The sequence below is a fragment of the Sorex fumeus genome, unplaced genomic scaffold (assembly GCF_029834395.1).
Source record: "Sorex fumeus unplaced genomic scaffold, SorFum_2.1 ptg000036l, whole genome shotgun sequence".
In the NCBI taxonomy this organism is placed as follows: domain Eukaryota; kingdom Metazoa; phylum Chordata; class Mammalia; order Eulipotyphla; family Soricidae; genus Sorex; species Sorex fumeus.
Window position 1 is genome coordinate 18621298 of NW_026606093.1, and position 22221 is coordinate 18643518.

At 42.6% G+C, this 22221-nt stretch overlaps 1 protein-coding gene across 5 annotated transcripts in view; it reads left to right on the forward strand.

Annotated features, from left to right (window-relative positions):
• The window catches only part of ARHGAP44 (Rho GTPase activating protein 44), a 227317-nt gene that overhangs the window by 198156 nt on the left and 6940 nt on the right, over positions 1–22221 (forward strand). For 3 of the 5 annotated variants that reach the window (XM_056117918.1, XM_056117920.1, XM_056117921.1), the window contains exons 15-19: positions 1877–1968; positions 3727–3907; positions 16373–16390; positions 17237–17431; positions 22058–22215. In XM_056117918.1, the coding sequence (XP_055973893.1) occupies positions 1877–1968; positions 3727–3907; positions 16373–16390; positions 17237–17431; positions 22058–22215 (644 nt within the window). The remainder of the gene's footprint in view (positions 1–1876; positions 1969–3726; positions 3908–16372; positions 16391–17236; positions 17432–22057; positions 22216–22221) is intronic. The other 2 variants (XM_056117919.1, XM_056117922.1) reach the window with 2 other exon arrangements.

Below are 22221 nucleotides of genomic sequence, written 5' to 3' on the forward strand. Positions count from 1 at the left end.
AACATCACAATCACGACCATCCTGTTGTTCGTTGATTGCCTCAAGCAGGCCCCAGTAACGCCTCCTTCATCCTAGCCCTGAGATATTTTAAAAAGTGCCATATTCAAGGCTCTTTCAGGGTTAGGAGAATGAGACCCATCATTGTTACTGGTATTTGGCATATTGGGTACACCACGGGGAGTTTGGCAGACTCTGCCGTGTGGGCAGGTTACATTCGGTAGCCTGCCAGTTTGTCCAAAGTAGGAATGAGATAATAAGATGTCACAATAAGATGTCGTGCGGCCGCAAATGCGGCCACGCGCTTCTGGGAGCTGGGTTTTATAGTCTCTGAGTCTTGGCCCTTGATGGGATTACATGGTGCCAGGGAGCCAGTTGGTGGGTGTGACCCCTGCCTACTGGAATTTGGAGGATCTGGGTGGAGAATGCTCAGCCCCGATCCGAGCAGGCTTGGAGAGCTCAGCCCTGGGACCCACATGCCTATGTTCCTCGGCCAGTACCTTCATGCGTGTGGAGAGTGGTCTCAGCATGGTGGTGGCTGGTTCTGGAGGTCTTCGGCTGCCGGAGCCCTGGTCGGGGTGGGGAGGGAAACTCAACCCGCTCCCCTCCAAGGGGCCCCAGTGAGGACAGCCAGACGCGGGGGCAGGAGACTGCACTGTTCTCGTCCGGGAGCTGGATTTTATAGTCACTGAGTCTTGGCCGTTGATGGGATTACACGGCACCAGGGGGCCAGTTGGTGGGTGTGACCCCTGCTAAATAATTTATTTTGTATTGCTTGTTATGAACAGTAGGAGGTGTCAGTGGCTTTGTGCTCCTGGATTTCTAAAATTTTAAATAGTTAGGGTCCAGTGGCATCTCTGTGGCATGCTGCTTTCCTCTGAGATTCTTTTGTGAATCTGTGGATCATGACCTTTAATGCGCTTAAACTCCACCCAAGAGGCAGTTTGTGGGTGTGACTGCAAGGGCACAGGAAGGAACAGGCAGAGGGACACACCTGCCCCCACTCTGAGGTGCTCTGGTGTGGTTAGGCTGGTGCGGGGTGGAGAGGCATCTCTGTGGTGTGCTGCTGTCTTTCGTTATTCATTAGTGAGTCTCTAGATCCTGGCATCCTGGCCATTAATGTGCTTAAATCAAGTCTCATGTAGTTTTCTAGTCTTTTTTTTTCCTTTTATGGTTACAGGATGCCAAGTAGTGCTCAGGGTGCCAAGGGGACTCTCAGTGATCCCAGGCTTTTGGGGTGAGCAGCTTAGTGTTGGCATCTAAGGTGGAATTCCGTGCAGGCCCCTACAATGCTGAGGACTAGTGTGACCTAATGGTGCTCAGGAAGCTCTGTGCTGTGGGGGCTGGGCCTGAGGCCTGCGCCTTCCCATACATTGCCTCACCCACTCCCAGAGTCTCACCCTGCTCCTTTTCCCATGCATGCATGCAGCTCAGAATCCCATCTATCTTTCTCATGGCTGGTTTCGGGTCTGAAAGAGGGTCATCTCTGAGTTCGTCTTGTTAGTGTCCATATGACAGATACAGGGCAAAGGACTGGAAGGTACAGGGACAGAGGGATGTCTCCAGAGAGAGAGCAAGTTATCGAGATGCATCTGATGGTTCTTAAGGGTAAACTTCATGATGCAACTTGCTTCATACTTGGTGACTTTAGGTTTATTCCTCATTTACATAGTTCCTATAATGAAGGTTCTTGTGGTTATCTCCATCTTTGTAGACAGGGAAAAAGGAACTCAGAAGACAAATCTCTTCTGCCTGAGAAAGCCTGCTCTCCAAGAGAGGCCCTCAGACTTCAGTCCAGAGTGCTTCCCAGGCTGTGGTAAAGCGGGTGCTCATCCCCGGCTCCTGCTGTAACTCCTCTTGCCTTTATCCCCACTTACAGGAACATCACAGAGATGATGACTACAGTCTCCTTGCAGATTGTTGGGATTATTGAGCCCATCATCCAGCATGCAGACTGGTTCTTCCCTGGAGGTATGTGGGCTCATCAAGGTGTGGGCCATAGGAAGAGGGATCAGAGGAAGAGCAGGGGTGATAATCTGAGTTCCAGACTTTTAAAACCAAACTACTGCTCACAAGTATGTTTTGTTTTAATGTCTGTTTTAACACAGCGATACAAAGTCATTCAGGTATGAAGCAGGTTGACGGGAGATTCCTTCTCTGGCCTGAAGATGTATAAGTTGGACTAACCATGTCCATGTACTTTTGTGATATAATATCTATACTGTTGTTTTTGAATCATGAAAAACTGGTGTATAAAGAAAAGAGAGACCATTAGTTCAAAACTCTTCACGTTTTAGACACAGGTAGAAACTGAGGCTTGGATGAAAGTGGATTTTCACTCAGGATTTATAGATCACCTATGTGAAATCCTTTTGTGTCCCGCAGTTCCCTTCTAAACATGGAACACAAAAACAGTGAGATTTATTTCTTTAGTTTAAAATTAAATTCCAAAGGTGTTTAATTTTAAGATGGTTTTGTTTTGATTTCTTTTGATTTGGTTTGAGGGCCACACTTAGCAATGCTCAGGGCTTACTCCTGGTTCTCTTTTCAAAAATCATTTCCAGTAGGACTTGGGAAACTGTATGGTGCTACTAGGGACCCTTTTCCACCTTACCTGTTGTACTCTCCCTCTGTCTCCAAAAAGATAACTGCTATTTTGCTTCATGTGTTTTGGTTATGAAAGCTCTGAATGGCTAGTCTTGTAAAAATTCTCTTGGTGATGCAAAGTTGGATGAGGGAAGGAAATTTTGAAAATGAAATAATGGAAGTAGGATCAAGACATAATTCTATCGGTTTTCTGGGAAAGCTAATTAATTACAAGTAAAAACAAAGTCTATTACTAAAAATAATGAGTAGAAATGAGTAGCCAACAATTTTATAAAATTTATTAGTATTCCTAATGTTTTCTATCTTTTCTCTTTAATTTTTCAGAAAGACTAAATCATCATAAATATAATATTGCCTCTTATTTTATTTTCTTGAAAATTTCCATTGGCTCATATTTTCCCAGTAATGTGACAATGGTGAGAGTGGACATATTAGTCTGCTTTGGTTTCAGTTATAACCATAGGGTATAATATAGGTGATTTCATCATTTTTAAAAAATCCTGTTTTACTAGTTTTTTTAATCATAAGTAGAAATTTATTTTAAATCTATTAAAATATGAGATGAGTAAATTAATTTACCTGTGAGCATGGGAGTGAATTATGAGTAATATGAATTATTGAGAAAGGGTCTCAGTTATAACCATAGGGTATAATATAGGTGATTTCATCATTTTTTAAAAATCCTGTTTTACTAGTTTTTTTAATCATAAGTAGAAATTTATTTTAAATCTATTAAAATATGAGATGAGTAAATTAATTTACCTGTGAACATGGGAGTGAATTATGAGTAATATGAATTATTGAGAAAGGGTCAGAATGATAGTAGAGCAAGTAGGACTTTTGCCTTGCAAGCAGCAGCCTGAATTCAATCTCTGTCATCACATATGGTCCTCCAAGCATCACCAAGATCGTTTCTGAGCGTAGAGCCAGAAGTATCCCCTGAATATTGCTGGGTGTGGTCCCCAAACCAAATAGTAAGACATTAGCTAACATTGAACCATGGAAGAAAATTTTCTAGTGGTGAATTAATTATAGAAAGAAGCGGCCACTTCTACTTATATCTCTCTTGCCCAGGAGACTACAAGCCGGTAACTCATGCACACCTGTTATCTCTTACCACAGACATAGAGTTCAACATCACGGGGAACTATGGGAGCCCAGTACACGTGAACCACAATGCCAACTACAGCTCCATGCCTTCCCCCGACATGGACCCTGCTGACCGGCGCCAGCCCGAGCAGGCCCGCCGGCCCCTCAGTGTTGCCACAGACAATATGATGCTGGAATTTTACAAAAAGGATGGGTATGAACTAGCGTCCCTGTCTCAGCATTGGGGCTTGGGGGTGGGGCATTCAGATATAAGAAAAAACAAATGGGATGAGAGGATGGTCACATTTACTGGCAACAGTTTAGGTAACTTGTACCAACTAAACTGTTTACCTTGCTCTTGATGCTTTCATCTTACTGTTTGGAAAGAGTCTCTTGTGATGTGCAGTTGTGATATTAATTAATTGGCTCTTATCAGACAAAAAAAGTTGTCAAAGGGAATTAAATATATACGTACATAGATATATGCCCTTTATTTTGATTCAAATATCTATGTCAATTTATATTATATGATACAATAAGATAATAAAGAAGTATAAGTTAAAATTTGCTATATATCAACTCTGAAATCTGGCTAAGGGCTTCAATTTGATTATGAGACTGCTCAATTTCATTCCTCAGCAACAGTATTATATAAGAGATACCTTAAATGCATAGTTTAAAATTCTCAGTTGCATTCATCTTAAAGCAGAGAGAAATTTATTTTGTTGTTTATGTGTTTTTGCCTACCCCGCCCCCCAAAAGCGATTTGTGTAATTGCTTAATAAGGCTTCCTTAACAAGTGAAATGAACATGAACAAGTTTTATAACAAGCGTAGCTGATGCATCATAAGAATCGACACATCCATGGCAACGAAAAGGTGGAGCTAGGAAGCAGCAAGCTGAAGGCATCAACTAATATGTTTTCTAGAAGAAACAGATTGCATTGCTCAGTCAAGTAACTTCTAATTAGATATTTAAAATGACTACTAAACAATAAAGTTGCTAAACTTTACTTTAGCATCTTTTTACTTCTCTTAAAAATAGATGGAGATGGGGTTGGAGCAATAGCACAGCGGGTAGGGCATTTGCCTTGCATGCAGCCAACATGGCCGACCCGGTTTCTATTACCAGCATCCCATATGGTCCCCCAAGCACCGCCAGGAGTAATTCCTGAGTGCATGAGCCAGGAATAACCCCTGAGCATCGCCGGGTGTGACCCAAAAAGAAAAAAAAAAATAGATGGAGCAACACAAAATCGGACAAAATAAAATCTGGTAGATACTTTTCCTTTCCTCATTGACCTATTGGGCCCCCAGAAATATCTGTTTGAAAGCATCAGATCCACAGAGTTTCAGAGAGAAGCTTGAAAACAAAGTACTAGAGTTCCTTGAGTCCTTTCTGAGTGGGAACTAGCAGTGGCAACTGAGACCATTTCTCGTGATTGTGCAAGAACATTCAGTACCCCTATAGGTTGATTTACCCATCAGAGATACTTTATATCTGAGGTGTGTGGAAATTGCTCATAAGCTCTGTGTTGTTTGTGTTCGTTAGTGGCGGAAATAAAAGTGTGAAGTCTTACATTAAAGTGACTGGCCAGAACAAAAATTAAAATAGTTAAGGTCTGTTTTTTTGCATAATGAGAAACAGAGACAGAAAGAGATAGCTGAGGACATAGGCAGTAGGCATGTTGGAATTTGTTTTCAAATCTGAATTTAAGCAAGTCAGTGTCTCTGAAGAATCTGAGGCTGAGGCTTGGAAGGTGCATTCGGGTGCTGACTGAGTCATACACGCCCCTTTGCTCCAGAATTTGCATTGAAATTATCTTCCACCAAGTTCCCTTCAAGAACACCTCTGACTCCCAGTCCCCTCTAAAAAAGCAATCCAGATGGCCTCTAATTAGATACTATGTCCCTGTGATTTTTCTGAATACTTAAATTTTTCTGATCCCTGTCATATGCATGGAGATAAAAACTTTTATGACCTTCTTGTATCTGTCTGTTTAATCAGAGATAAGCAAATACCTTATCTCTGAAGTTCTACTACTCAAGGACATTACAAATGATGTTATGCTAATTCTCTGTATCTGCCACTATATACATGAAAGTAGACTACATGAATTATTTTTCATAAAATGAATATTATGTATTTTAAAATTATATTAGACATTAAATAGAGTGGAAGGCTTACTAATTTAGTGTAACACAGGCTGATGTCTGACTATTAGTCTGTATATTTGGGGATAGAGTGTGCTTGTAGATGATCAATTCTATAAAAATTTTAAAAGAAGCAGAAGCCTAAAATTATAAGTAAATATTTTAGAGAAGGAAAAGTAACTTTCATTATTTGAATCCCTGTGTAATTTTATTTATGTTAAGGGAATTCTCCACATTTATTCACACATTTTTGCACTTTCAAAATATGTGTGATATATTTTAATGTCTTTTTTAAAGCATCCTGGCTTCTTTTTAAATTTAATTTTATATTTATAAAGTTGTTCATAATAAGTTATTACATTCAATATTCCAACACCAATCCCACCAATATTACACCTTCCCACCACCAATATTTCAAATTTTCCCAACCATGATCCAAGCCTGCCCCAATAGCAGGCCCTAAATAATCTTCTTTGTATTGCTTGTTATGAATAATTCATTAAAAATGACCCAAACAGTTTCCTTAGAAGAAAGTATTTGAAGATTGTTGTATCTCACCCTGGAGCCATTAAACCCTCGTATATGAGATCACTAACATGTTGTTACATGCAGAACCTTGTGTGCTAGTATCTTTTCAACCAAGATGGTTTGCCTTCTACTTTACATCCCATCCAATGTGGTGTGCTACTCTCGGTACATCAGTGGTATAGAGTTTGAGACATCACTCCAGGAATTCTGAAATTTTAGATAAGGTGATATAGCTGGAGTTAACTTTTTAACTGGATGGTTACTTTGGAGCCTCCCATCCCAAGCCCTGTGAGAGCCTGGAGATTCTGGTCACAAAACCGGCATACCAGAGTTTTTCAACAGATCCATTCATGGATGAGGCTTGTCCTGAGCCTGAGGAGATTAGCTTTGATCATGGCAGCAATTAGGTTCTGGAGGTTTTTGACTTCAGGGGTTCCGTTTGGACTGGTGGTGGGCTCACCCACCCCAAGATGGGACTTCACCTGGCGCAGGGTCTGGAGGCATTTCTGCAGCTTGTTGATCCCTGAGATTTATTTGAGAGTCTCTGGATTGTGGCCACTAATGAGCTTATCTGGCACCAGAAGCATTCCTGGGCGTGACTGCTCCCAGACAGGGAGGTGGGGGCAGGTTGCCCATCCCCGACTCCATGAAAGCCTTAATGACTTTAAACTATGTTTAAAACACCAAAAACACAAGCATTGAAGGTGCCTGTTTTTAAAAGTGGTATACTATGTTTCTGTAAAGTCCTTATTTTTTGTTGGAGTAAAGGGCTAGGCTGTTGTCCGAGGGCAGGTGCACGGGCCTTACCTGAAGATGGCTTGGCTTCGGGTTCTGGCAGCACCTAATTCCCTAAGCACTACGTGGATCAACAGCTAAGCTCTGCCAGGTGTAGCCCAAACGCAAAGTAAAGAGTGAAATGGTGTGCGAAAAAGAAAAAAAATGAATAAAATTGAAAAGAAATGATAGTTCAATGCCAGTGACATATTCCTAGATATCATAGGAAACAATATACTCCCACTCAAGCTCCTGACCTTTGGGGATTATGAAACCTTTCTGATTGAAAACTGAGTTTCTTCAGCAAATTCTGAATTAGAAACTCACATGATTATGATAGACAAAATAAATGCCCCTACCCCCTGTCCCCCTCCAAAAAAAGATCAGAACTTAAACCGTGAAATCAGAAGTTATGTTTCATTTTAGAAAAGAGATTTTAAAAGCATGATTAAAATAGGAGTTTAGAGGTAGGTCCTAAATACAATTGTATGTATCATAAGAGGGTGACAAATGGAGCACAGTGAGATTTGACGATATGTTCAAAGAATGTCAACAGTCACCAAGAATTGGGCGAAGAAAGGAGTTGGACCACAAGCCTACGGCAAGCATCATCCTCAATGGGGAAAAACTGAGAGCCTTCCCTCTAAGATCAGGGACGAGACAAGGATGTCCACTCTCTCCACTGCTGTTCAATATAGTACTGGAAGTACTTGCAATAATGATTAGGCAAGAAAAAGATATTAAGGGCATCCAGGTAGGAAAGGAAGAAATCAAGCTCTCACTCTTCACAGATGATATGATACTATACTTAGAGAACCCTAAAACCTCTACCAAGAAACTCCTAGAAACAATAGGCTTGTATAGTATAGTTGCAGGCTATAAAATCAATACCCAAAAGTCCATGGCTTTACTATACGCAAATAGTGAAAGAGAAGAAAGTATCAGGAAGAAAACAATCCCATTCACAATTGTGCCCCAGAAAATCAAGTACCTAGGAATCAGCTTAACTAAGGAAGTAAAGGACCTGTACAAAGAAAACTACAAAACGCTACTTCAGGAAATAAAAGAGGACACCAGGAAATGGAAAAATACCCCCAGTTCATGGATCGGGAGAATTAACATTGTCAAAATGGCAATACTTCCCAAAGCACTGTACAAATTCAATGTGATCCCGATTAGGATACCCATGACAATCTTCAAAGAAAGGAGCAAACACTCCTGAAATTTATACGGAACAATAAGCCCCTGTGAATAGCTAAAGCAATTCTGGGGAAAAAGAAAATGGGAGGAATCAACCTCCCTAACTTCAAACTCTACTACAAAGCAGTAATAATTAAAACAGCATGGTACTGGAACAAAGGCAGAGCTGCAGACCAATGGAACAGGGTTGAATATACAGACATCTCCCCCCAAGCATATGATCATCTAATCTTCGATAAGGGGGCAAGAAATGTGAAATGGAGCAAGAAAAGCCTCTTTAACAAAATGGGCTGGCAAAACTGAACAGCTTCATGCAAAAAAGTGGGCTCAGATCTGTCCCTAATACCAACTACAAAAGTAGGATCAAAATGGATTAAAGACCTCAACATCAGACCGGAATCCAAAAGGTACATTGAAAACAAAGTTGGTAAAACCCTCCATGACATTGAAGCTAATGGTATCTTCAAAGAGGTCACGCCACTGGCCAAGCAAGTGAAAACAGAGATAGACAAATGGAACTATCTTAAACTAAGAAGCTTCTGCACCTCAAAAGAAACAGTGACCAAAATACAAAGACAGTCTACATAATGGGAAAGGATATTCTCCGGAAAATCTGACAAGGGATTGATATCAAGGATATACAAGGTACTGGTTGAACTCCACAAGAAGAAAACAACCAACCCCATCAAAAAATGGGGCGATGAAATGAACAGAAACTTTCTCAAAGAAGAAATCCGAATGGCTAAAAGGCACATGAGAAAATGCTCTACATCATTAATCATCAGGGAGATGCAGATCAAAACAACAATGAGATATCATTTCACACCACAGAGACTGGCACACATCCAAACGACCAAAAGCAACGGATGTTGGCATGGATGTGGTGAGAAAGGGACTCTCCTTCACTGCTGGTGGGAATGCCGACTGTTTGAGCCCTTTTGGAAAACAGTATGGACGATCCTCAAAAAATTAGAAATTGAGCTCCCATTTGACCCAGCAATACCACTCCTGGGAATATATCCCAGAGAGGCAACAAAGTATAGTCGGAGGGACATCTGCACTTGTTTGTTCATTGCAGCATTGTTTACAATAGCTAGAATCTGGAAAAAACCTGAGTGCCCAAGAACAGATGACTGGTTAAAGAAACTTTGGTACATCTACACAATGGAATACTATGTAGCTGTCAGAAAGGATGAAGTCATGAAATTCATATACAAGTGGTACTACATGGAAAGTGAAATGAGTCAGAAAGAAAGGGACAGACATAGAAAGATTGCATTCATCTGGGGAACATAAAGTAACAAAATAGGAGACAAACACCCAAGAATAGCCGAGATAAGTACCAGGAGGATTACTCCATGGCTTTGAGGACAGCCGCACATGCTAGGGGAAAGGGCAGCTCAGATAGAAAAGGGAGCACCAAATAAAGGGTGCTGGGAGGTTCCTCTCAGGATGGGAAATGTGTGATGAGAATAGACTATAGACCGAACAGGATTGCCACTCAATATCTCTTTTGCAAACCACAGCACTCAAAAGGAGAAAGATAACAAAAGGGAATGCCCTGCCACAGAGGTAGGGTGCGATGGGGGGATGTGGGGAGGGAGGGATACTGGGACTGGTCGTCGTGGAGAATGGGCACTGGTGGAGGGATGGGTATTCGATCATTGTATAACTGAAACCCAAGCACAAAAATTTGTAAGTCTACAACTGTACCTCATGGTGTTTCACTAATAAAAATTTAAGGGAAAAAAAAAAAGAAAGGAGTTGGTTGTCTCCCTAGAGCCTCCTAAAGGAGCGCAGCAAACCCTCAGGTTTAGTCCAGTGATACAGAGTTTGGCATCCTTTCAGTCATATGGAAGATTAAATATCTGTGTTATTAACACTTGCTGCAGCAGCCACAGGACAGTAGCCATCTCCCATCTATAGGTACAGAACCTGAGTCTTATGGCAACAGAAGCTTTGGTTCTGCTGCCAGTGAAGGCTAAAATCAGTTGTCCTCCTTTGACTCTGAGTTGGCTTCCGTGACTGACTTAATTAATCGAATATGGCATAAATAGTGTCTGAGACTTCTGAAGCTAGGTCAGAAAAAGACTTGCCATGTGAGAATCCAGGGAACTAACTGAAGAAAAATGCAAGTCCCCAGCCCCATCTCCAGCTATCCTCTGTGCTCACAGTTCCCTTCAGTTTATTAGTTGTCCAGGTCGACTCAAGCTGTCTTAGCTACTGCTACATTAAAGTAGATCCCTGCCAAACTGCCAGACCATAGAGCTGTGACCAACATAAATTAGCTTCTATATTTGCAATGTGGTTTTTATGTCAGAAAAATTAGCAAAAATTATCTTTGGGGAAAACTGGAATGCTGATGCCTTCCTTTCTAGCACACCCATAAATCTTTGGATCTTATTTGAATGGCTTATACTGGGATTGAGAGTATCGTGCTATTTTAGTGTCACAAATCACTTTAATGTATACATAAGGTTGAGCGTCACTCTTCCATTCTGAATTTTTTAAAAATTGGTAATGATACCATTTTAAAATTATCAAAACTCCCCCTTTAATAATTAATGTTGATTAACCACATATGTCAAATGAACATCTTCCAGACATATGAATAGAGCACCTGTGGGTCTCAGTGCAAAGCCCTTCTATTTTTCTGACAATAAAAGTCTTAATCCTAGTCAAACAAAACAATTTTTAGGCAAGTCTTACAGCTTTAGTAAGAGTTGACCAAGATGACTGTACTTTCTTGCTCCTTAGGCCAAATGTGCCTGTGGAACCCAGTCTATCAAATTGTTCCATGATGTTCCATGTTGTTCCATACATGTTCCATGCTCTGATAGGATTGTGAAAGATTAATAACATAATTCTGAGGCAAGAGTAGAAATGACGTCAACTATCAAGCCTCCCTCCAAGCTTCCAGTCCCTTTCTGTTTCTCCCTTTCTTTGCCTTCATTTGCTGCAATTATTTTCCTCAGACTTAAGACAGACCATTATCCATTACCCACCTGACCTTATGTTTTGCTTTCCTGGCTGCGTGCATTTCTTGCTTCCTCTGGCTCTGATTCATGTTGGTTGGCATGGCTTCTCTCTTGACCTTGCTTAAGCCTAGCCTATAATACCCTTAAATTGTCAGATGACAAGGCTTCGGCAGCATCTGGGAGGCTCACTGTAACCTGAGGACCCTAGTGATAATACCCACAAAGCTATATTACCGTAGTTCTTAGTGTTCAGAACACTAAGGCATAGTTCTCTGCTAGTTCTCTTTGTGGATGCTATAAAAAGCTGACACGCTTGTGGTTACTATACCTCTCCTTAGTGGCTGCTTCTCTAAGTCTTTATTAGAACTGATTTACAAAAACAAAGAAAAATCTATGAGGAGATTTACAGCACAGACAGCAGCTTCCCATGTGGACTCTGCCGTGTGACACATAACTTTCTGTGTTTGCAAGCTACTCTGAGTTTATGTCATACCCCATCCTTCTGGACCAATACCTATTCAGCATTTGGAATAGTGTTTAATGAGAATATTTGAGAGCAATTCTAATGATACTGCATGGCATAGCCATTCCATTTAGGGTTATATTGTGCTAAGGGAGTAAAAATCTGAGGTATATGAGTTCCTCAAACACATATTCAACAAATTTGAACCAATTTCTGTAGTGTATGACAATTTAGAGCTTTTAATATTTAATGGATGCTCTAGAGCTGAAGTGGGGGATTGCTGCATGCCTTCTCATTTTCCACATTTAGGAGATTCTAAATCCTGCTAGCGTAATAATATCAGGACAATGTTCAAAGGGACTTCTTGTGGATAAGTTATTGTGGATCAGTTATTGTGGACTTATTGTGGATAAGTCCCTGTGTGTTCTATTGGGAAGACAGACATCCTGCAAAATACAGTGACATAGGAGGGATTTTATCATGGATAGATGTGCAATAACTTTATTTTAAATAAAGCCTAACCTTTGTAGGAATAAACTTAAGTGAAAGACATTCTGGATTTCAAGAGAATATCTGAGTCATATGTCGAGTTTAGATTGGTAAAATGGGCCTTGGGGAGGTATGGTATTGTCCCAAGTCATTTACAAAAGCTGCTGAGTCTGAAAATTGCCAGAGGACTCCTACCTTTAAATTAATAGTGGGGATGTTAAAACAAGAGCACTTTTGCTGTATATTGAGGTGAGTCATTATGCTGAAGAAATGAAAAATACCTGATTCTGGCTTGCCTGAGTGAGTGTGAGCAAGGCTCTGTCAGGAACTCTAGATTTCTTCTCAGTCTTCTAGGATTTCTGAACATGACCAGGCGATTACTTTGGCTCCTGTCCCTGTTACCTGACCTCCAAATTCATCCTTAACACTCCCAGACTTCCAAGGCTTCAGTGAATATTTTCAGAACTACCAGGGTTTCTTGCTTCCTCTCTCTTGGATGACCTTCATCAAATGTAAATGACGATGAATTCTAGAATGAAACTCAGAAACCTTCCAGATATCTACAGAATTCTTTTTTTTTCTTTTTTGGGTCACACCTGCCACTACAAATGGGTTACTCTGGCTCTGCACTCAGGAATTACCCCTGGGAGTGCTCAGGGGACCATATGAGACGCTGGGAATTGAACCCAGCGTGGCCGTGTGCAAGGCAAATGCCCTTCCTGTTGTGCTATCGCTCCAGCCCCATACAGAATTCTTTTGTTCCAATATAAATTGAAAACTTTGGCCAAGATTGGTCCTGGCCAGAGTTTGAAAACAGCACAGTAAAATATATTTTTCAGAAAACAACTAAAAAATATCACAGCTAACTCATATAGTGATAAGTACATCTTCTCTTTAGATACCTGTTCTTAGAGATGAGATCTTTCAGTTTTACATTTTATTGGAGATGCTTTGGTTTTGGTTAGTCTGTGTGCTTTTGTTTAATTTTTGGCCTGTATAAGCCTTAATCTCTTAATTTTTGTTTTCAGTATTGGGAATCATACCCAATGCATCATGCACGTGAGGGAAAACTATACCAATGAGCCATATCACTGCTTCCAGATTCTTTCCTTGGTGGGGGAAGGGGGAAGGGTAGGTTTGGGTCACATCCAGAAGTGCTCAGTTTATTCCTGGCTCTGCACTCAGAGTAAGCTTGGGGGGTTCATATGGAGTGCCAGAGATCTCTTCTGGGTCAGCCACGTGCAAGGCAAATACCCTACCCAGTTATTATCACTCTGCCCCCACCAAGTCTCTTCATTTTTAAGGTCTTGGGTCTTTCCATGTGTGGCACAACTGGGCACCACTTCATTGCCTGAACCTAGATCGTTTTAGGATTTTTTTCTTTCTCCTCTCTTCCTTTTATTCTCCTTCCCCTTCTCCTCCACCTCCTCCTCTTCCTCCTTTCTCCTCCTCCTCTTCCTCCTCTTCTCCTCCTCTTCCTTCTCCTCTCTCTCCTCCTCTACCGACTCTTCCTCCTCTTCTTTCTTCTCCTAGTTCTTCCTTCCTCCTTTTCTTTCTCCTCTTCCTCCTCCTTCTTCTTCCTCTTCCTTCTCTTCCTCGTCCTTTTTCTTCCTCTTCTCCCTCCTCCTCCTCCTCCTCTTCCTCTTCTTTCTTCTTTTTTGTTTTTTTTATACATCCTGGCAGCACTCAGGGCATATTCCTGACTCTCTGCTCAAGGATCACTTCTGGTGGTGCTCAGGGAACCATATGCAGCGCCAGAGATCGAACCTAGGTCTGCCATGCAAAGCAAGCACCTCTTCTTCTGTACTATCTCTGAACCCTCCATTTTAGGTTGAATCTTTTTGTATAACTACAGCCCATTGCATGTCTACTTAGTCCTACCCATCCCCATTAATGGTGAAGTGAACCTCATGTGTAGATGAGGATTGAGCTCTCCAATTCAGTAAATGTTTAATTGGGACTAGAGATCTAGGATTGTTCCAGAACCTATTCCAAGTATCTTATGAAAAATACAAAGTAAAAAAAAAGTATAACAGAATAAATTCCATGCAAATAGAAGGTCCTGGTAGACTGGGAGAAGCTAAATGAAACAGACTCTATCTCAGTGGAAGTTACCTTGTGAAGTGAGAATTCACACCTGGTGTGAATCCCAGTGATGAGAGGGGTGAGTTCTCTGAATTCCCTACTCCTTATCTCCTTGCCCCAAGGGGAAGGAGTAGTAGAAAGACCCATCCCAGAGGCTGCTGTCTAGAAACTGTAGACTCATATCTTTCACTCTGCCTTTTCTCAGAAGAGGCAGAGGAGATGCCTGAGTGTGGTGACTTTCTAGAGTCTGCCCTGTCTCCCTGCTTATTTCCAACCCCTCGATCCCTCAAGGTTATTTCTGCTCTCTGGTCTTTGCCTTTACCTTGATTCATCTATTAAGGCATCTAAAACAAAGTTACTTTGTTTCACTAGAAGTAGCACATTTAAGTTGAAGCAAATTGGTATGAAAAAGTAGCACATTTAAGTTTCTGAATATACAGATAAAATTTAACTCAAAGAAAATCTAAATTTTTCTTTGAGTTAAATTTTATCTGTATATTCAGAAACTTAAATGTGCTACTTTTTCATACCAATTTGCTTCAACTTAAATGTGCTACTTATTCATACTAATTTGCTTCAGTAAATATGCTTTTGGGGTCTCTAAGAACATTTCTATGGTATTTGTGATGAGCTCACTCTCTAAAGATTTATATATATTTACATATTTTTTAATATAAACAGTTGATACATGTTCACTGCCTCCCATAAGAAACTTATTTCAGCTGGGAAAGTGAATATAGATGACAAAACAGCCTGTTTGCAAAATAAGAAGTATACTTAAAGCTCTTTCGTCATAGCTGCTGGCATTTTGCTTTTGAGATTTAGCAGATCTCACTCACTCAGTATTCCCATGCTCTATCTGGCTCCTTCCACTGGTAAACTAATTGAAGTTCACCAAGTGACCTGGTATCTGAGGTCACTAATGCAAATAATAATAATAATTAAAACATAAAACCACTGTGACTGAAGTGCTAGAACAATGGAGTGGGGAGGGTTCTTGCCTTACATGTGGCCAACTCAGGTTTGATCCCTGGCACCACATAGGGTCCCAAGCACTGCCAGGAGTGATTCCTGAGTAAAAAGCCAGGAGTGTGCCTTGAGCACTGTGGCCCAAAAACAAATGAGAGGGGAAAAGAGGTGGTGGGAGAGGAGGGATGGGAAATGTCACTTGAAGATGAAGGATTTATATACTGATGGCTTGATCTTGAAGCCCATGTTCTTTTCACCATTATAGAAATGCTGTAAATGAACTATAATGGAGTAAAAAAGAGAGAACAGCATTTGGCTTATTCATAGGTCTCCTGTTGATGGCCATGAGAAATGTGTTGCACATCTAACGTATTTGCCAACCATTGTGACTAAATGGTAATGGTTCCCCTTTTCCATGTGGAATACTGAAACTTTTTCAGCTCTTTGTCATAGCTGCTGGCATTTTGCTTTTGATATTTGGCAGATCTCACTCACTCAGTATCCCATGCTCTATCTGGCTCCTTCCACTGGTAAACTAATTGAAGTTCACCAAGTGACCTGGTATCTAAGGTCACTAATGCAAAAATGAAAAAAACAAAATAACTGTGATTGAAGGGGCAGCACAATGGTTTAGGTGTTAGTTTCTCCCTTACTGGTACACATACGAGATTCCCCCTTGATCTTGACTGACTACCACATACCAGTTACCTCCTAGACCAGAGGAAAGGGAAGGAATAAACGGATTTTTGAGTCACCTTAAAAACCAAGCGGATGATTATTTCCATTGGCACTTTACTCATTCTCCCCTCCTGTCCATGTTAGCACGAAGTATCGACTTTTCTGCCCCTTTTTATTTGCCTGTGTACTTGGACAGATAGAATTTTGATCTATACAAGTAGAAGCGGCCCTCTAACCAGACAGACCAGTTAAATTGAAATCATTTAATAGCTCAGTAGAAGCCCCTGAAACTTTGAACTTGACAAGAGAAAGGAAGGCATAGTTTTTTTGACACTAATATCTGTATGTTTCTGTCCCTGCAGCCTTAGGAAAATTCAAAGGTACAGTATCCTTTGGTAGCCATGAGGCTATGTTCAGTCCCACAGAACTAAGTGAGCTCTGCTTAGTGGCCTGCAGAAGGGAATGTGCCTTGTTTCGGTGTGTGGCCGGTTTATTTGAAGCTGACTGTGTTACTGAGACAGAATTAGAGCTGGGAGTGACCACAGGCATGATGAGACCCTTCCCTGCCTCTGGCCAGTGGATCTGGCCTGCAGATGTGGTAGATCAGCCAAGACCCTGACTAGGTCACATGTGCTAGGCCTGGAGGAACAGGTAGAATGACGGTTACTTAGCGCTCTCCTGCGGGCCGAGCTCTTCCTCATCTGAGGCTGCTAACCCTGCCCGACCCATCTCCATCGCCAGTCTGGAGTAGTGAATGCCTGCAGAGGCACCGCTCTGCCCGGGAAGCTTGGGGGCTGGGCCTGGGGAGCTTGTCAGCCAGTTATCTCAAGGCCCGTCACTGGTCCAGGCTGCCCTGAGCCGCTCCTCCTGCTCGGCTCCTGAGCCCAGGAGGCTGCCGGCTGCGCCAGGTCACTGGTCAAGGCTGCCCTGAACATCCCCTCCTGCTTGTCTCCTGGGCCCAGGAGGCTGCTGGCCGCGCGGGGTCACTGATCCAGGCTGCCCTGAGCATCCCCTCCTGCTCGACTCCTGCGCCCAGGAGGCTGCCAGCCGCACCGGTCACTGGGCCAGGCTGCCCCGAGCGACCCCTCCTGCTCGTCTCCTGGGCAGGGGGCTGCCCGGCTGCTGCTGTCCTCCTAACAGATGTGCTTGATTTGTTCGCCACGTGGGGGAGGGCAGCCGTCACGTGGCGCGTGTCGGTAAGCAGGTGTCTTTGTGTCCCTCGCCAGCATGGGCGTGAGGGTCATGGACACGTCCTGGGTGGCCCGAAGAGGCTCCTCTGCCGGCCGGAAAGCAGCCTGCGTGCCGCCCCCTGTGCAGCCGCCCGCCCCGCCTGCCGACCCGCCGTCCCTGCCCCAAGGCCCCGCAGAGCCCGCGCTGCCCACGGCCAGCCTGGGCCTCCAGCCCGGGCCCGAGCGGACCAGGTAAGCCCGAGGATGGGGTGCCCACGGGTCTTCTGGGTCTGGTCACGCCCCACACCCCATTTCTAAGAATCCGTGCCAATTTGGCACCAAGTAAGTTATCTGTAGCCGCACAGAGTTCCTCAGATATCAGAGAAGCCCAGGTTTTTCCAAGAACAAATCCCCAGCAAATACGTGAGGCGGAAACCTGCTAAAATAGTGTGAGAACCAAATTTCCCCAACTCTCCATTTCCTTTTTTTAATATATTTTTAAATATATTTTCATTAAAGCACTATGATTTACAAAGTTATTAATAGTTGATTTCTAGGCGTACAATGTTCTAGCACCAATTCTACCACCAGTGTCACCTTCCCTCCAGCCGTGTTCCCATATTCCCTCCCTGTCTCCTAATCACCACATACACACACACACACACACACACACACACACACACACACACACACACAGCATACCGTCTTGGCAGGCAGCATTTCAATTTTGGGTTAGAATTTGAGTCTTAGGGTTTCGGTGTTGTTGCCTCTGGTTTGGATATTCAGCTCTGTCATTCCTCACCCCCACCGACGTGCCTGAATGACCCTGCTCCCCCATTTCTCCTTGTTGTCTCTTCCTGCTTCCCCTCCTCTCGGTTTCTTTCCTTTTCCACCCTAATCCCTTTATGCTGGGGCCAAGGCTGATCTAGGCACTCTCCCCTTTAAGCCACCCACTTATTCTATTTCTCCTTTTCTATGCCATTATAGTTTCCGACTTTGAAGTTACAATTTCAGTGTTTCTTCCCTTTCTCCTTTTTTTAAACTGAAAAACTAGGTACAAATCAGGGAAAGAGAGGCAATAATGTCATAGTGGATCTAGTGACCTTTAGAGCATACCTTCTAGTTGTCTTAACTTTCTCTTAGAAGAAGAAAAAAAAAGAGAACAAATCTAGTTTATCACTAGTTCAGGGCACAGTTATGGAGGTACTTATATATTCATGGATAAAATATACTCTCTGGATGCCCTGAGAAGTTCTAGTTGCAGTGAGCAAACAGGCATTTACAAATAACTGCAGCACATAGTTTGTCCATAGGGTGCGGGAAGGGGACCTGTCCCTGCCTGAAAGGAACGTAGAGGGGAGTTAGGACAGGGAATTGCACCGAGAATCACAGTGCTGTGTCTTCGACAACAATTCAGAGAAGTAGTTATTTCAAATCAGACTGGGAAACTAAAAGTTTCCGCTCAATCTTGTGTTGTTTCTCTTTCCCTTTCCCTCCATTCTCAGTTTCTCTTCTCCTCTTCCTCCCCCTCTCTCCCCCCTCAGTGCCATCACTATCTGCAGCACTCATATGCATTCATACACACAGAAATACACACAGTACTACCCCATATGAGAAGATTTCAGGCTTTCATCTTTCCTTGAATGACAGAAAGTATTTTCTACAGTGAAATGGAGAAATGACAAAGGGAAAGGGGCACTCATAGAATTGTAGAGGAAAGCAGTGGATTCCTTGGACTATTTCAGTGTTACACTATCCCCAGCCTAGAGAGATGACCTGTCCAGGTCCAAGTCAGCTTGGCAGATGGGGATTTAGACAGTGATTCTGCACCTGCCTGCTGTGTGCTGGAGAGATGGCAGAGAACAGAAACTAGGTGACTGGGTTTGCTAAAATGGGTTTTAGCAGGCATCATCCCTATTACTCATCTTAAAAATAAATAAGACTTGGTTCCAAGATATATTCAGCTAATAAAAGCTTTTTCTATGGTGCCAGAGCAATATCACAATGACTAGGATGCTTTCCTTTAGTTCTGAACGTGTTCTAGGAGAATCATGGGCCCTGCAGAATTGTACTTAGAAATGAAGCATTACTGGCTCACGTATTTAGAAAGCCACACCAGGCTTTGCACTTCTTATACCACCTGTTTTTCCTGGGAAACCGGTTGTCATTTTCTTTTGGATTTGAATTGTTTTTATTTTCATTCATTTTTGTTTGTTTGGGGGCCACACCTGGTGGTGCTCAGGGATAACAAACTCCAGGCTGTTCATTCAGGGATGCCTCCTGGCAGTGCATGAGGGACCATGTGGGTTTCTGGGCATCAAATATAAGTCTTTCACATGCATAGCAAGCTGTATTGCCCTTCTGTACAAACCCACCCCCCGCCCCAGGGTATTGCTACTCTTATATGTTCTGCACCACTCTTTTTTCTACATGGACTCCTCCTAATATAAGCAGGTGTTCTTTTTTCCCCCGTTTTCTGGATATTTGGGCTGGAGCGATAGCACAGTGGTAGGGCGTTTGCCTTGGGTGCAGCCAGCCCAGACAAGCCGGGTTTGATTCCTCCGCCCCTCTTGGAGAGCCCGGCAAGCTACTGAGAGAGTATCTCGCCCCAACAGCAAAGCCTGGATTCAATATGCCAAACATAGTAACAAGTCTTAAAATGGAGACATTACTGGGCCTGCTCGAGCAAACCGATGAACAACGGGAGGACAGTGTTTGTTGACAGGACAGTGTTTTCTGGATATTTGCAGCTCAAATAATGTTTTCTTTTATCTTTTTCTTCTTTTGGGTGGCGTATGGGGGAGTTGGGGCCACACCTGGCAGTACTCAGGGGTTACTCCTGACTCTACTCAGGGATCAGTCCTGGCGGGCTCGGGGGACTATATAGAATACAGGGGATTGCACATGGTTGGTCGCATGTGAGGGAAGTGCTTCCCCTCTACTCTCTGGCCCTTCCATGATGTTTGCCTCAGTTGTTGGGTTTCTGTATGGCTTCCACTCCCCTGAGGATGGCAGACCTCCCCTTGCTTTCAGCTTGCCAGAAGGCTCCCATTTCTCACTAGGGCTATTCCCCATAGACCTCATCATTTTCTCCAACTAGGCTCAGCTTCTGCTTTCTCTTCATCTGCTTGGCATCAATGCTTTGGTCATTAATGCTTAATGCATTAAGGCCTTGCTTCTGCCTCTGGCATGAGCAAGCCATATGTTCTTAAAACTAACATGTAACCTGTCTTCATATACAGGCAATTGTGCCTCATCCATTGAGCATTAAAGCATTAAGCGTTTATTATTTTTGGTTCATATCTGGCAGGACTCGAGGGTTAGTCCTGGCAGTGTATGGGGAACCATATGGGGTACCAGGGATTGAACCTGGGTCAGCCACGTGCAAGGCGAATGCCCTACCTTTTGTACTATTTCTCCAGCAGCCCCTCTCTCCCATTAGATCTCTAACCTCTTAAACCCTACCTTTCCTCATTGGGTCAGCTGCACCTGTGCTGGAGATAGAGCGCAGGGCTACGTCGGTAAATACATGTTTAAATGGTGGGAAAGTATATCAGGTATGTGTGTGTGAGGGGGTGGGTGGGGGAGATAAAGATGAGCTCATAGTTCCTGGATTCTTCAGATAAAACCTATCTATCCAAAGAAAAAAAGAAGGATCTACTATCCCAAAGAAAGCAATATATTGTTTTCCTATTTTATATTTTGTTTTTCTCTATCTGCCCTGCTCTTAGTTATGACAGAGATGGAATGGAAGGACAGATTTGGTGCCAGGCTTTCTAGAGACCTTGAACCTGAAGAATAATAAAAGAAATTCTTGGTCAACTTCAGTGAGTCAGGGAAATGAATCAGGAAATTTCTGTGTTTGTTGTTCTTCTTTGGAATTAACAAAATAGATAAAGGAATTGTTGCTCCTGTGGGTTTTTTTTAAATTGAAATAGCATCTTCTTTTGCTATTACATGAATATAAATTTATTTTGAAAAGAAGATTGAGGGAAAGGGAAATTTTCTTCCTGTCTTTCTTCGTTCATTTTGCTGGTCTAATATTTAAATTGTTATAAGATATATTAACAAGATGAAAAACATTAAATTTCACATGTATGGGGTCCCAGAAATTTGTGAACCAGGCAGGTGACCAAAGCATTTCTCAATACATATACATATATATTACACACACACACACACACACACACACATATAAGTATATAAAAGTTTTTAGCTAAAGAACTGAGAAGAAAAGTGTTCAGAGTTTTAGATGAGTAAAGTAACCAAGTTTTTCAATACAGATTTTTCAGCCCTATATCTGGTGATAGCACCAGAGTTATCTCTGCCTTCAACCCTTCCATTAATGGGGTGGCGGGGGGTAGGGTGGCGGGCAGTGTTACAGATTATTCTTTCTCATACAGGAATTTAGTCTCTTTTGTCTCAAAGAGAAAAAGGAGTAGTAAACATCTTTCTTTCTTGCACTGACTTTTTCTAAAAAATGAATTTAGAATAACATGCCAGGTATATTTGGGGATCAACCTTGAATCCTATTAGAGAGAACTGACCTTGACTGTAGTCTTCTCTTTATTCTTTGACATGGGGGAAAGTCAGTGTACTTAGATCATATTTGCTATTGCAGCCTTATATTGTTCCTCATTTTCTCATGAAAAGAATACAGAGCACTAAAGGGATTGCAGGCCCAGTGCATAGTGAGCTTGGGGTCCCAGCTGTTGACTCCAGAAGTGACAGTCACCTCTGAGAGCATCTTGATTCAGACCAAAACTGTGTCAGACTGGACCTGACCAAACAGAACACTTGAGAACGTGACCCCCAAAGCTGTCATTACAGTTACCTGAGTTTAGGGTTTTTCTTTTGTTCTGTACGCTTACATTTCAGCACTTCTAAAAGCAAGGAACTTTCTCCAGGATCTGGCCAAACAGGAAGTTTGGGCTCCAGCCAGGGGACACCCAGTGCAGGGATGCAACCAGGGACGCAGCCAAGTGCCAATCCCAGCCTGTCACCTGCAGATCAGAGCCCACAGACCCTCCGGAAAGGTATGG